General features: G+C 49.0%; 5 protein-coding genes across 5 annotated transcripts; all 5 read left to right on the forward strand.

Annotated features, from left to right (window-relative positions):
* Nucleotides 1-255: 255 nt before the first annotated feature.
* On the forward strand, nt 256-2,708 carry I303_108693 (uncharacterized protein; the record flags this gene model as incomplete). The annotated part of the gene is made up of 10 exons (XM_018410256.1): nt 256-395; nt 496-820; nt 915-1,172; nt 1,242-1,412; nt 1,516-1,581; nt 1,659-1,814; nt 1,888-2,092; nt 2,165-2,347; nt 2,414-2,495; nt 2,561-2,708. The coding sequence occupies 10 exons, from the start codon at nt 256-258 to the stop codon at nt 2,706-2,708; spliced, it is 1,734 nt and encodes a 577-aa protein (XP_018260065.1).
* A 282-nt stretch (nt 2,709-2,990) lies between these two features.
* I303_108694 (uncharacterized protein) lies at nt 2,991-4,689 on the forward strand (the record flags this gene model as incomplete). The annotated part of the gene is made up of 4 exons (XM_018410255.1): nt 2,991-3,335; nt 3,410-3,745; nt 3,809-4,568; nt 4,619-4,689. The coding sequence occupies 4 exons, from the start codon at nt 2,991-2,993 to the stop codon at nt 4,687-4,689; spliced, it is 1,512 nt and encodes a 503-aa protein (XP_018260064.1).
* Nucleotides 4,690-5,063: 374 nt separating this feature from the next.
* Nucleotides 5,064-9,134, forward strand: I303_108695 (uncharacterized protein; the record flags this gene model as incomplete). The annotated part of the gene is made up of 6 exons (XM_065969899.1): nt 5,064-7,528; nt 7,592-7,768; nt 7,829-8,312; nt 8,372-8,570; nt 8,628-8,908; nt 8,973-9,134. 6 exons carry the CDS (start codon nt 5,064-5,066, stop codon nt 9,132-9,134), a joined length of 3,768 nt encoding a protein of 1,255 aa, XP_065825971.1.
* A 768-nt stretch (nt 9,135-9,902) lies between these two features.
* Nucleotides 9,903-11,981, forward strand: I303_108696 (uncharacterized protein; the record flags this gene model as incomplete). Its single annotated transcript, XM_018410253.1, has 5 exons — nt 9,903-10,058; nt 10,129-10,453; nt 10,655-11,253; nt 11,402-11,783; nt 11,851-11,981. 5 exons carry the CDS (start codon nt 9,903-9,905, stop codon nt 11,979-11,981), a joined length of 1,593 nt encoding a protein of 530 aa, XP_018260062.1.
* An 861-nt stretch (nt 11,982-12,842) lies between these two features.
* I303_108697 (uncharacterized protein) lies at nt 12,843-14,850 on the forward strand (the record flags this gene model as incomplete). Its single annotated transcript, XM_018410252.1, has 9 exons — nt 12,843-13,123; nt 13,181-13,212; nt 13,268-13,392; nt 13,453-13,700; nt 13,768-13,944; nt 14,004-14,087; nt 14,161-14,444; nt 14,503-14,605; nt 14,673-14,850. 9 exons carry the CDS (start codon nt 12,843-12,845, stop codon nt 14,848-14,850), a joined length of 1,512 nt encoding a protein of 503 aa, XP_018260061.1.
* Between the last annotated feature and the right edge of the window lie 359 nt (nt 14,851-15,209).

The raw sequence follows: 15,209 nt of genomic DNA on the forward strand, positions 1-15,209 counted from the left end.
GTGAGAGGACATCGTCCCCGAGTCGGAATCAAGACCCACCCGAGGACCCGGTTATTGCCGCATAGCACGCAATCTTATCGATGAGCAATTGCAGTCAGATCACATCATCCAAGATGCGCTAAGCTATCATCTAGCTAGCTATTTCTTCCTTTTGGGACAAGCAGAACGGGTACATATACCGTAGAGAATGCGATCGAGGTTTGGTACGCATGCATTGATTCCCACTCTTGTCCTACTCGTAGCGCTGTCTTGACCATGTTGCGCGAATTGTGTGCGCTCGGTTTATTGGCTATCTCTGTGGCCGAGCAAGTCCCGTTTGAGTCGCCTCAAAATTCAGACCGGTATGAGTTCAAATGGCCAATCAAGGACGTAGCTATTATAGGAGCCGGTGTATCGTGAGTACGGTGTCCCATCTCTTGGACAATTATCCAAATTTCATGTCAGTACCACCGCAAACATCACAGCACGACACAGCTGAGACGGTGTCGCTTGTAGAGGATTATTAGCTTATCGCGCCTTGGCGGAGAAAGATCATTTTTCCAAGATCAAGATATTCGAACGGGATGATGCGCCAGGAGGCAATTGGCATTATTCAGACGAGACTCCACAATCAATACCTATCGAATTAGGCGATACGCCGGAATGGTGGAAAGGCGATTTCGTCCCTCATCTTCCGGAACATTATCCTTTTCGCAAACAGTATAGAGTGAGCTCAAATGAGACAAGCAAAGAGGAGTTGGAGAAGGCAAGGATATCGCACAGACAGCCGAAACCACTTTGGAAGACTCTGAGGGCGAATACTCCGGCACCACAACAACAGGTAAGTAAATAAGCCTGAAGAGTAAGAATGCCATCGGGCTGCTTTCTGTTTCTGTCGATGGTCTAACAATGCTGATTCGTCGGACAACGCACAGGTACCGGGTTACGAATGGCCTAAGGGGGTAGAATGGGCATCGCACCATTCAAAAGTACAACGATATCTCCGGTCATTCGCTTCGTGGCTAGGAATCAATAACGGAGATGACGAGTTAGACGAGCGAGTATCGTACAATACTCGCGTGGAGCTAGTCGAGAAGAGGTTCGATGAAAACGGGAAACAGCAAGGTTGGATATTGACCCTGAGGAAATTCGTGCGAAACGATGAGGGTTATGAGGAATCGTATTGGCAAGAAGTGAGCAAAATCACCCACTTGACCCTGAGATTGGTTGGGTGAGCATGCTGATGCCGCTGGGATATGAAGTATTTCGACGCGGTCGTGGTGGCTGCGGGACGATTCAATATCCCGCATATCCCTCCGATTGAGGGATTGGTGGATTGGCAAAAACGATTTCCAGAGCGAATTATCCATTCGAGGCAATATAGATTTGGAGGGAGTGTAGAAGGCAAGAATGTGATAGTGGTAGGAGCATCCGTGAGGACATTTCACTCTCAGTCCCTAATCTCCCAACTTCAATCGGATGGCCGATTGAGTGCTGTAATCCTGAATGCGATGTCTGATGCAACGTTCTGTTTAGGCAAGTGCGGCAGGGATCTCGCAAGATATCAACTCCTTTGCCAAGACAAGCTACCTCAGTATCCGAGTGAGTCACTATACCGGCTAACACACGCTGGGGTGTCCTAAAAACGACTTGCAATTATGAGCTGAAGACAATTAAAGGAACACAGCGATGATCCTCGAGCACCCGTTCGAAGGGATACTCACCTCAATGCGCTTCCGAGAAATACGACGATCATAGGCGAGATCAAGAAGTTCCATCCTCTCTCTGACGGGCCCGATATCGCCGAAGGAAGGATAGAATTGCTCAACGGATCAGTAAGTAAAGTATTGACAAAACACCTCAAGTAGATCCGCCTCACGCCATTTGACTGATGTTATGAGCATCTAGATCATCACTGGAATCGACCACCTCATCTTCGGTACTGGTTTCCGCTACTCGTTCCCATTCTTACCGCAATATCATAACTCTTCCGTGAAAGGCAATGCGCCAGTCGACAGTGAAGAACAACCTATCGTCACGGACGGTTCCCATGTCAGATCGTTGTATTTGGATACGTTCTATATCGATCAGCCTACTCTGGCTTTCCAAGGGCGTGAGTTGCCTCATCGTCTCCCCGCTACAGTATCATGACTTCCAGCTTCCGCTAAATCATGCGCTACTATAGAGAACGTCGGAATTCAAACGTTTGTATATGGTAAATACGCAGGGGAGGCGATCGCGAGAGTATGGGCCGGACAAGCTCATCTACCAAGCAAGAAGGACCAATGGCGTCATTTCTGGAGAACAGTCGAAGAGAGAGGCGGACTGAAAAAAGGGTTCCAATGGTTGAATAACGAGCTGAACTCTCGTAAGTCATCTTACAGCTCATTGGTACTTTCAGTATGTCTCGAGGCTGATTTTAGCTGTGTGCCAGGCTATTTGAACCTCTTCGTTGCATGGCTGAATGCAGCTGCAGTAGAGAACGGTGGGAAGCTACTAGAATTACCGCCCGATGTGTAAGCTGCCAATTGACGAATATGATTGGTGAAGCTGCAAGCTGATGTATGTAACGAGAAAACAGGTCCGAGGAGATGGATCTGTGGATGAAAGCTCGGGCAGCCGGGGTGTCGATCGACCCTGATGGCAGGAACGACTTTGCAAGCAGGTCGTTAGAGACTGATGTTTTGGATCATCATCAATGGAGAAAAGCGGTACTGGATGATTGGTAGATCGGGGTGATGCTTTGTACCATACAGACTTGTTGATATCCAGGCAGCGGTAGGAGATCTCATGCACGACTAGAGTAGATTCCAAAATGCAAAGGATATCGTCCAAGCAAAGCTGTGCACGGTGCGGTGTATCAGTGCCTTGATGGTGACAACGACGCAAACAACGACGATTGACCACGATAACATCCCGATTCCCATCAATTCTACATTTTAGCTGCACTCTTCTCTTTTGATCTTACCTTCCCATATGCATTCTTTACTTAAAGAGCAGGTGAACACAACATGCACATCGCGATAGTGGGTGCTGGCTACTCAGGCCTTGCAACCGCATCTACCCTCTTATCGTTCGGTCACTCCGTGGTAATCTTCGATTCGTCTCCGGATGTTGGCGGGGTATGGTCTTCTATAAACCATTACCCAGGCTTGAAGGCTCAAAACGATAAAGACACGTACTGCTTCTCGACTTTACCGATGCCCAAGGATTACCCTACTCATCCGGACGGTCAACAGATTCAAGCTTACCTGGAGCTGTATGTCAAGATGCAAGGTCTGGATAAAGAAGGTGGGCTTAGGTTGAACACCAAAGTCATCAAAGCTGAGAGAAGGCCTGAAGGATGGGTATTGGAGGTACGACTTGCTCTGCCATGCTTTCCACATCGTATTCAAGCGAGCAAAGCACATTGCTAATTGGATACAAGCAGGTTCATTGTAACCATTCAACCCAGTTACTATCCTTCGACTACCTCATTTGCGCAACAGGCGTCTTCAGTCAACCGTTCGTCCCCGCCTTCGCTGGTGCAGAAGAATTCACCCAAGCAGGCGGAATCATCTCTCACACTTCTAATTTTCACAGATTGGTAGATATCAAGGATAAAGATGTGATAGTTGTCGGATTCGGAAAGTCGGCATGCGATACTGCAGTCGCGGCTTCTTCCTGCGCGCAATCCGTCACTATTGTCGCCAGAAATATAATTTGGAAATTGCCCACTTACGTCGGAGGAGTATTGCATTACTCTTATCTTCTCTTGACTAGATGTGTGAGTCCGCCCAAAAAGTTCAAGTGCCTCAAGCTACGTATCAACAGCTGACGAGATCTACAGGGCGAAGCTCTTTTCCCTTATATCCGTCCATGGAAGTCCCAAAAATTCCTCAATTACGGCTATGGGAAACCCATTCGAGATGTCATACTCGCTTTGGTCGGATACATCATCTCAATCCAGCTTAAGCTCGTCCAGTTCAATCTGGTTCCCAACAAGCCTTTCGAGACACTCGCTCGATCAAGTGTATCGCTCGCTACCCCTGGGATTGTCAAGGCTTTTTCTACCGGTAAAATCAAGGTTGAAAGGGGAGTTACCATCACTTCTCTCTCACCTGGTAAAGCTATCTTATCAAATGGAAAGGAATTATCAGCAGATGTAGTGATCTGCGGGACCGGTTGGACTCATCATGCACCAGATTTCTTGCCGAAAGAGTACGAGAAACAACTCTTAGATGAGAACAAGGATTGGATACTCTATCGACATGTCTTCCCTACCGACATTCCCGGTCTGGCGTTTATGGGATACAATTCTTCGGTCTTTTGTCCCCTCACAGCGGAAATGACTGCTATCTGGCTCGCATCGCACCTCGAAAACGACATCAGGCTCATCAAACCCCTCCCGCCTGTTGAAGAGCGAAGACATGTAGCAGAGACCGAAGCTGCTTGGCATAGGAAGAGGACCGAAGGACATCACGCGAATGGGACGAGTATCGTACCCTTCTCATTGTCTAACATCGATGAGATGCTGGCGGATTTGAAAGTCAAAGTTGGGTGGTCCAGCTATATTAGGGAATGGCTCCTGCCTGTTGATCCTGCTGCCTGTGAGTGTTGAGTATATGAGGCAGATCGTCAAAGCTGATCTCAATGGTAGATCGAAATATCCTGCCTGAAGTCCTTCGTCGTCGAGATAACCTGAGGGCGGAGTTGAAGAAGACGGTATGAGGTAATTTGATCAGGCCATACGATCTGCCGTACATTTGCTTCTCCTCACCGCCTCAAACGTTCAGTAGGATAGCGAAGTATACCATGATCTGTATGAAAAATCCATGATACATGCATAAAATGATGATATGTTTGCCACCGAATTGAGCGGAGTACGCTACGGTAAGATGACGATTGCCATGACGTTACCGCGCACAAAAGTGAAACAACATTCACCTTCACCGTCACTTTCACCTTTGAACCCACATTCAGAGTCAATTTCGATCGTCATCCTATACCATCCAAGCTCACATATTCCCTGCTGCTCACAGTCGATACCTCTTACAACGTCTCAAATATGGTGTAATGTTACCTCAGACTCATGTGCAACCAACATGTCCAGCTCCAATGCCCGTTCTCGTAAATCATCCATCACTTCTCGTCGCGCCCCAGCATCTCTACGTATACCCTCTGCGACTCGACGAGGATCCAGCACTCAACTCTCCTTCGTCTTCGCAGAGGGAGACTCGATCGCACGGACGGGGCAGATAGAGGACCAGCTCTCAAAGCAGCTAGATGGTGATACGGGTGGGAAACAAATGGGATTGAGGAGTAGGAGGTCTAGCTCAGCAACTGTTAGAACGGTCAGGACGACATCCGGTTTACGCAGTCCGGATCCTGATACGGCAAGTGTCATGGAAGAGGATGAGAATCAAGGTGAATCTTCTCATTTGCAGCGTGTCACTTCCCCTGAACCGCTGGCTGGACCCTCTTCCCTCAACACGAACGGCGATAGAATCGGCCAGTCTCGTGATACCTCACCTGCACCTACTTTAGGTGGTAAACGCACTTTGAACCCGAAACAATCTTCATCATGGCTCAGATGGAATTCTACGACTCCTTCTTTCCCGAGGTCGCCCTCTCTAGCAAAGGGTAAGGGGAAAGAGAAAGAGCGAGATAATCAAGTAGTGCAGGACATTCACGACCAGACTGGATCATCACTCAAACCCCCCGACAATACCACCAGTATCCCTCCAGTATCTTCTTATCCGGCACAGCCCTCATCAAAGGATGATCTCACTCCAACTCCAACAATAGAAAGCGCACCGCAACCTTTCTCAGAAGCCTCCATAAACGCTCAGAATGCCCCTTCCATCTCTTCCACCTCAAAAACCCCAGTACCTCCTCCAGCAAAATCCCGCGGATGGTTCAGCCGTTCCAACCCAGTTCAGCCTCCTCCACCTCCTCTTGCTCCTCCAAGCAAGCCAATCCAGGCAGCTGGTGCCGAGGCTCACGAACCCAGTGAACCGCCAGAAACAAGAGGCACAGACTTTCCCTCCCTCGCCGTCACTCAAGCGGAGATAACGCTCAAGTCGAATACAGCGTCACAGCAGCACGGCACATCCACTTCGTCTGCTCCACAATCTGCAATAGCGGCACCATTCATTGGTGATCCCGACAATTACCCAGCGACTTCTAAACCTTCAAACTCCCAGGAGAACGCGCGTAAGGTCGGCGGAGGATGGTCAGGGTATCTAGGCTGGGGAAATGATAAGAAAACAAATGTGAAGATGGATGTTCCAGGTAGTACGAACAACGGGGAGCAGAGGACTGAAGAACAATCCCAATCGGAGCAACCGATTCTGGGACTTGGGCCACAGCTGCATGAGAGTCATCAGGAGAATAATTCAGTTTCAACCTCTGTCCCAAATGCAGGTAGCCCTCCAACCCTGGCAGCCCATGGTCCTCCTTCCCAGACTGATGGACAAAGCTTATCTCCACTATCCGGGGAACTCCCGCCGACCGCAGTCCCGCAGCCTTGGTCTTCTTACCTATACTCCTTCGTCGTGCCGCCTCCACGCGCCATTCCAGCATCGTCAACGCAGTCTACTCGCTCTGAGCCCGTCGAGCCATCAAGCCCTACTGAGGATCAGCAAGCTGCTCATACAGAACCACCGATGCCTGATGTGAACATTCGAGAAGCTACACCTGTGCCTAATGAGCCAGAGATGGCTTCTGAACCTGGTCTTATACCCTCTGCTGGTACTTCACCTGCACGCCCAGCTGATAGGAGGCCGTCGAATACTGGCTGGCTGAATTACCTCGCTTTCAGAGCTAGCCAGAAGAAGATCGCCCCCAGCTCAATGCAAACGGCTGAGATTGATCAGGAACATCCAGGCGACAACGAGGAGGTAATGGACTTTTCTGCTGATCCCAACTTCCCTTCTGCTCCCATTCAGAATCTCGCGCCGCCGCATGCCATGAGAGGCCGTGACGTGAAGGTAGCGCCTGAGTCAATAAAGTCTGTCACACCGAAGCCTTCACAAACGCTAAATGCCAGAAAGAAACGCCTGTCAAATGCTTCGCTCATCTCGAACGGCAGCCATACGCCCTTGCCGCCCTCTCCGAAAGGGAGATCCTCGCAGGACAGTGCTCGTCCTGGATCGGTACATAAGGATAATGGATCCGCTCTTCCCCCTCCGCCTCAAGCTCCAGCGTTACAGCCTAACCTAGTTATTCCCTCCTTCGCTGATACCTTTGACCGACCTCCTCGTTCTTTTCTTCCGACACCGCAAAGCGAGAATCAGCCAGAACCTAGTACAAAAGGTATCACCGCTGCTACCACTGGCTTAGCATGGAAAGCATTGGGCGCCGTCGGTAGCTACGTTTACGGTGGCACTGAAACTGCAAAAGCGGTGACTCCTGAAACTCTGCAGGAGAACGAGAAGGAGACAAGGGGTAGAAAAGAAGGCAGGAGCGTTGGAGCGGATCTGCCGAGGCGGGTGGGACTAGGGAACGGGACACCTGACGATGGTTGGAAACAGGTCAAGAGGGTTGTGGTCGTCGGTGTACATGGCTGGTGAGCTCAATGTCATGCCCTGGTCATATGAGTGCTTTAGTCAACAAGACGGACATGTTTCAGGTTCCCCGCCAAAATGCTCAACAGTGTCATTGGCGAACCAACCGGGACCTCTACCAAATTCGCCAACATGATGGGTCAAGCCGTCCAGCAGTTCTTCCATGAAAAGGGTGTAGACGATATAAGGCTTACGTTGATGCCATTGGAAGGCGAGGGAACGATAGAATCAAGGGTTGACAGGTGAGTCATACTGACTGAGGCTCCGCTGACGCCCTTCAGACTGTACAAAGCATATCTCAGCAATCCTGCTTGGATCAATGACCTCCGCCGAGCAGACGCCATCTTCTTCGCGGCTCATTCGCAAGGCTGCATCGTCACCACTCATCTCATCTCCCGCATGATCGCCCAGGGTCATATCCGCACCCCGCTCAACCAGGAATCTGTGTCAAGATGCGAATGGGCATTTGGTCCTATCGGAGTGGTCCCGCCTGAAGAGCCAAGAAGGGGAAAAGGGGGCCACATACCTGTGCAGGGATCTGATGGAGGGTATCAGAAAGTAGCGATGTTAGCTATGTGCGGGGTCCATCTCGGTCCGCTATATTCTATCAGTACCTCGACTGTCATCCAACCCTATCTCCAATGGTTCGAAAATGCCGCTGCCAGAGAACTGTTCGAATTCCAAGATTCTACTTCGGCCGTGAGCATAGCCTACCAAAAAGCGCTGTCGATGGTATTGGAGAACGAGGTCAAGGTAGTACTCCTAGCATCGCTCAATGACCAGGTAGTAAGTTCAACATCGTCGTCTCATCTTGCGGCATAGCTAAGTGCTCTACGATTGTCCAGGTCCCTATATACGGAGCTTCTTTCAGCACTGCTACCCATCCACTTCTATTACGGGCTCTCTACGTTGATGGGGCCTCTTACACCCAGTCAGACTTCATGACCAACCTGTTGTGTTTCGCGTTCATGCTGAGAAACGCAGGGATAGATGATCAGAGATTGGTAGAACATCTGAGCGAGGCTACAGCGGGATCTCTAACGGGTACGTCCACTTTCGAGAACCCGTACCATCTTTACCAGACTCACAGTCATTACGTAGGTGTCGGCCATTCCACGCCATACGAAGAACTTTCGTGTTATTCCGTCGCTGTCCAATATCTTTTCCATTCGGGTCCTGCTCGACATCCTGTGCCTCCACTGGAGATAGAACCTTTCTCAGCTAGAGACGCAAAGAACGATTTCGAGCTGCCTTGGATTATGCGAGCTTTAGTGGATTCTTCGGAAGTCAAGGACCTCTTCCCATCCGAATTGAGGGATTTGAAAGAAGGGATATTGCATTGGAGACCCAATACCAAGGTTCTTAAGGAGATCAAGAGACGAGTGAGTAAGATCACGCATTGCTTCATTGATTCGGTATACTTGCTGATCAATCACGCTGGCCCAGCTCGAACCCATGGCCGGTCGACAATCTCGCCTTCGAGCTTTGCACACTTCGCCCTCATCCGCTTCTCTCTCATCCAACAACAACGAAGGTCTGGGCGTGAGTCCAGGCGCAAATAAGGCATTGGCGACTACATCAGGTAAGGCTCTCAAGAGTCGTCTTTAGTAAGGCGAGGTCGCACTTTCAGTCATTCAAATGGCTGACGGAGTGATACGATATCTAGGTCTGCGAAAAGATTGGTGAGAGCAGCCAAATAACGATAAGAGCTACAAGCTTCTCACGACTCTGTTATGAATCCTGTTGTAATCAGCTTGTAATTAGAATAGACAGAATATGCATCATGTTAACCCGTGTCTATCCCCATGTGCAGTAGTGTTGTCCCAGTACAAATGTTTGTTGTCGCAAAGTGGTTAGACCAGATAGTCGCACCTGTATGACGTAACTATGATATCAGAGATTTCATACTCGACGATAACGATGATTTCGATCATGAGCCTGCGGATTCCTGCCTTGGGATTAGACGTAACTTCCTCTCATCTTCCGCATCTTCATGCATCGTAATTAAGAGTGATATCTGTGGGAATTCCTCTGACCCAGAGATCTCCTTAGTAGTATCCACCGTTCTTGGCCTGGCGACACCATATGTACCGTTTATCATGTTCTCGATCTTCACCCTCGATAATCAATTTAGGGAGTACACACTCAAAACCTTAGATATGATAAATGATGAGGTGATCTGTTTTGAAATTGATACAGACTTCCTGCCTTGACTTGGGGTTATACATTGATGCAAGAGACTGGATGTGAAAAAGACGAGAATCAACCAGACCCGCTTCGTGACGATCTATGCTCTGGACAATCCCTTTTACCTCTTCATCACTCTTTTGATAAATGAGTGATAGTTGTTTTGCTGATCCGATTGACACCCGCAAAATGGCTGAAGAACAGCAATCACCTAAATCTGAGTCGACCGTACCCACCAATCGACCGAGCGAGAAGATCGTTCCCGCTGCAGTCACCGAAGATGAGACCGTCATTGATGGTGTCGATCCAGTGTACGCCGCCAAAGCAAGGGTCCTTAATCGAGCTGTGAGCGATACATTTCCACTGTTCCCAATAAAACATGAAATACTGATACAGATGGGTCGGTGTCATACAGATACAAGACATTGGAATGGGAAGATACCAATGGCAGCTATTTTTCGTGATCGGCTTCGGATGGGCGCAAGACAATTTATGGCCAATCGTCACTTCCCTCATTTTGACTCCGATCGATAACGAGTTCCACCCATCAGACGCACCACTGCTCACTCTCGCCCAGAATATCGGACTGCTGGCAGGAGCGATCTTTTGGGGTTTCGGATGTGATATCTTCGGAAGGAAGTGGGGTTTCAATCTGACATTAGGAGTTACTTCGGTCTTTGGGATGTTGGCTTCCTCTAGTCCCAATTTCGCCGCTATAGGAGTCTTTGCTGCTCTCTGGAGTGAGTTCCATTTTTACCATTTTGCCGCGCGTCTCAATACTTTAGAGAATATCCAGAACACCTGCAATGTCAGCAGAAACTCGCCCTTTCCGACATCAACATCGTCCCTTCACCTTCCCCTCTCCTTTATACCTTTCTGGCCTCTCCCTGGATCGATTTCGCTGACTCTTGGCCTCTATTTCACCCATATCTCGCGCTTAGGCTTTGGCGTAGGCGGGAACCTCCCAGTTGATTCAGCTATCTTCCTGGAATTCTTACCTCAATCCCATCAATACCTCTTGACCATCTTATCCATCTTCTGGGCATTCGCTCAATTACTCGCCTCCCTGATCGCTTGGCCCATCTTGGGTAATTTGACATGTCAGCAAACGGATCCCAACTGCACTCGATCGAAGAATATGGGATGGAGGTACTTCGTGATCACCATGGGTGGGACAGCCCTTGTCATGTTCTTCATCAGGTTCTTCATCTTCCACATATATGAATCGCCGAAATACTTCATGGGTAAAGGAAGGGATGAAGATGCCGTTAGGATCGTGCACGAGGTAGCTAGGAGAAACGGAAAGGAGTCCACTCTGACGGTAGAGGATCTAAGAGCGTGTGAAAGCCTTGGAGGAGCGGCGGACGTAATCACAAGAAGCGAGAAACACGAGAGTAACGCGAAGAAGGCCATTAGAAGGAAATTGGAGCAAGTCAATGGGAAACACATCAGAGCACTCTTTGCTACCAAACGATTGGCATTTAGCACTTCCATGATCATGGTGGTTTGGGCATTTATCGGGCTTGCTTTCCCCCTCTACGTGAGTCACTTGCGGTCCAAATTTCCACCCTTTTTAGTGACGATACTAGATGTCTGGTCTTTGTGTGTGTTCGATGGAGGTTTCGGAGAAAATCACATCTTATCGAAACTTCCGATCATCGCTGACCCCGACTGTTCTTTCCACATAGAATGCTTTCATCCCTTTCACACTGGCTACGAAAGGTGCCGAGTTCGGTGACTCCTCTACATATATCACCTATCGAAATGCCTGTATCATCGCTGTGTTAGGTGTTCCCGGAGCTATCCTTGGTGGCATCTTAGTTGAAGTCAAGTGGATTGGCAGAAAGGGAACCTTGTCCTTGTCAACGCTTCTGACAGGCATATTCATTTACGGCTCAACAACAGCGAAGAACTCCAACTCTCTCTTGGCATGGAACTGCATGTACTCGTTCTTCTCGAACGTGATGTACGCCGTCCTTTACGCATATACCCCGGAGATCTTCCCCACAAAAGATAGGGGAACTGGCAATGCTTCGACGGCTACCGCCAATAGAGTCTTCGGGATCATGGGTACGTCACATCATAAGCTCTAGCGTGCCCCTTAAATTGTTGCTGATAACCGCTACGATCGTCACAGCCCCGCTTATCGCGATTTTCGCGAACCTGGAAACTGCCGCTCCGGTTTATACCAGTGGAGCGCTGTTCATAGCTGCCGCCATTGTTGTATTGATACTTCCCTATGAGTCCAGGGGCAAAGCCTCGTTGTAGATAGTCTACAAATCTCCATGTCCAATAATAATCACCGCTAAACCATATGAACACCAGTTTCTCGGTACTGCCGCTTAATGACTTTGGCACGGAACTCCTTTCAAGGTGACACTGGTATCTTATCTCAGTCCAGTTCCCGTCAAGGCGGCCTGAGCTGCGATTGGTCGATATATGCCAGTCAGGCGACAGGCCTGAGCAGCAACACCGTTACCCCGGATATGGAACGTCTGCTGCATGTGATGATCGAACCGTTATCTGTTGCGGCTGAAGCCAACGAGATCTGTGTAAATTGACAACCGCCTATCAGAGATAGCCATGCGCTCTCCACCTCCACGGAATACCATACATCTGGATCCGAACCGCCCACTTCCAAGGACATGGTACGAGGAGCTCGCAGCCAATGAACATGTGATCGCTGTGAAATACCTCTATCTGCAAGCGAACTAATGACTTCTTCCGCTTCGTTTAACGTAATTGTCAACAGCGGCCCCGGCATAACCTTGATTTTCCCTATCATTTAGACTTCCGGAATCGCGGATTTTCCACTTCTTCTATACATTTTAGCTTGAGCTGGATGACTGACAGCTTCTGTATATAATTAAATGTGATCCAATAATAACCACAGGAGGGCGCTTGGGAGCGGCAAGATCGGACTATATCGGCAACTTCTTCGATCGGTCTGTTGCCTCTCGACCAGTAAGAAGTCATCGACCGAAAAGTGAGATTCAGCTTGAGAGAGGCTAGATGATGATATATATCAAGCGACTCGCACATTGTCGACGCTCAGATGCATATCCTGCTTATCGACTAATATTTATTCCGTCTGGATCAGTTTTGAGACTTGATTGACGCTGAATCATAATGTCGGCCTTCGACGCAGCTCCGCCTAACACATATGCCGGCGGTAAAGACGATAATCTCAGAATCCGCGATCTTCCAGCCAATGCTAGCAATGATGCGGAAGGTGATTTCGATGTACAGGCTTATAGACAGAACACGCCGTCGTGGAAGAGGGTGAAGGACCACAGTCTGACTCAAATGATTTTGCTGAGTATCCAAGCGTTCTGTGGGCCAGCCATGGCAGATGCGATTGCTGGTTTGGGTGGAGGAGGTTTAGCAACTCCCACAACCAACAACATCGCGTGAGTTTAAATCACTCGTGCTAAGTCCGATCAGACATTGACTGATACCGTCTTCAGCAATGCTGTATCCTACGCTCTTCTTGCTCTCGGTGAGTGCCTACATGCTGTTGTTGTTGCCTACCTCGTAGCTGATCACCGATATAGTCTGCTTTTTCGGTGGGCCCCTGGTAAACAAGCTCAGTACCAAATGGGCACTCTTCATCGGTGCTTTGACTTTCCCCCTTCGAGGAGCCTCGTTCTACACCAACAGTAAATACAATAATCAATGGGTAAGTCATCCCGCTACTTTCCTTGCCGCTACTAAGGCTGATCTAGTGGTGACTTTGTAGTTCCTTATCTTGGGCTCGGCTCTAGAAGGCTTCGGGACCGGTGCTTGGTATGTGGCGGAGTCTGGAACTATCATGTCTATCTCGCCATCCGGTGCTAGAGGAAAATACTTGGCTTTGTGGATCGTCTCGCGAAATCTTGGTCAACTCATAGGAGGAGCTATCAATCTTTCAAAGAATCACATCAAAGGTCAAGAAGGAGGTGTCACTCCGGATACCTATATTATTTTCTTGATCATCGAATGTTTGGCGTGAGTCTGTCTGCCCAGGAACTGCGCTGCAAGACCTACCAGCTCGCTGATATCGCAATGCATCTAGGATCCCCTTCGCTCTCCTCATCTCTCCTCTCGAGCATGTTGTACGTTCCGATGGCACCAAGATTAGAGTAGCAGAGTCGATAGGAACCAAGCAGGAATTTAGATTGATCAAGAAGACCTGGATGTCCAAGCTTATTTTGTTGTCGGCTTTGTGGGCTTTCTGGTCGTTCTTCTACGGGTGAGTCTTTGCGAGCTTGAGCCACCTCAGAGACCACAAGCTGATCGCATATCACTCAGAGGATCCTGGTCCACTTATCTCGGGTTGTACTTCTCCGTCCGGGCGAGAGCTTTGTCATCCTTCATCTCACCTTTCTTCTGCATGTGAGTCTGCTTTGTCGTTTCCCATCAGAAGAAAATCACTTCGCGAATATAGCTGACCAGTCCTGCAATTCAGTGTCGGGTGTTTCGGACTCGGTTTCATCCTCGACATGAAGTCTCTCTCCCAGCGACGAAGGGCCCAAGTCGGTCTCTTCACCGTTGTCATCCTCAACGCTGCCGTCTATGTCTGGTCATTGGTTATGCAAGTGAGATTCAACAAGAATGACCCAGGAGCTATCGACTGGAGCGACTCCAACTACGCCGTCTCCTTTTTGCCATACTTCTTCATTCAAACCACCGGTCCTTTGTCGCAATCCTACATGTACTGGTTGCTCTCGTCCTTCGCTACCGATGCTCAGTGTAAGTATGCCTACAGTCGCCCGCGTATGGAAAATATGCTGACAGAGTTGTCTAACAGCGAACGTCAGGAATGGTGCTGCCTTCAGATGTATGGAAGCTATTGGACAAGCTGTCGCATACGGCATGAACAGTAAGACTGGCGAGAGTCCTCTTGTCGGATTGTGAGTATACTTTCTCCTTGCATTCTTCCACACAAACATGGACCTGACCTAATTCTCTCGCTATCAGCTGCGTCACTTTCGGCTTGATGGCTCTTGCTCTCCCACCTTTCTTGATGCTTGTCAACCGAACTCCCGATCGAATCCCCGCCGATGTATTGGCTGAAGAGGAAGCTACAGAGCACAAACTTGATGGGGCGAAGAAGCACGACAGTGCTCAAGTCACTGTTCTAGGCGAAGACGCTTAGAAAGCAGCACCCCACTATTTGCCATCATACATTCTTTTATATAATCCTGTTATTCGTACTCTCACTGCTTTTGTAGATCTTGTTACGCTCAATTACTATTTTTGTCTCTATGCTAGCAATTTTGTAGAAGATTCAGATCCAGGCTCACTCGGCTACTCAGGAGATCCGATGCATGCAGGATTCTCCCAACGACGTGCAAAAAGACTGACTACTGCCAATGCCGTATTCGGTAATTTAGACTGCCAAGCGTAATTAAGGTTATTGCTCGACCTACGGATGGTACCTGTTGATCCTGAAGATCCTACAGGAAAGTTCTTCCACCTGAAAGGAATTTTTCAGCCCCCAGATCTGTCCCGAAA

This window comes from Kwoniella dejecticola, chromosome 11 (genome assembly GCF_000512565.2).
Source record: "Kwoniella dejecticola CBS 10117 chromosome 11, complete sequence".
Taxonomy (NCBI): Eukaryota; Fungi; Basidiomycota; class Tremellomycetes; order Tremellales; family Cryptococcaceae; genus Kwoniella; species Kwoniella dejecticola.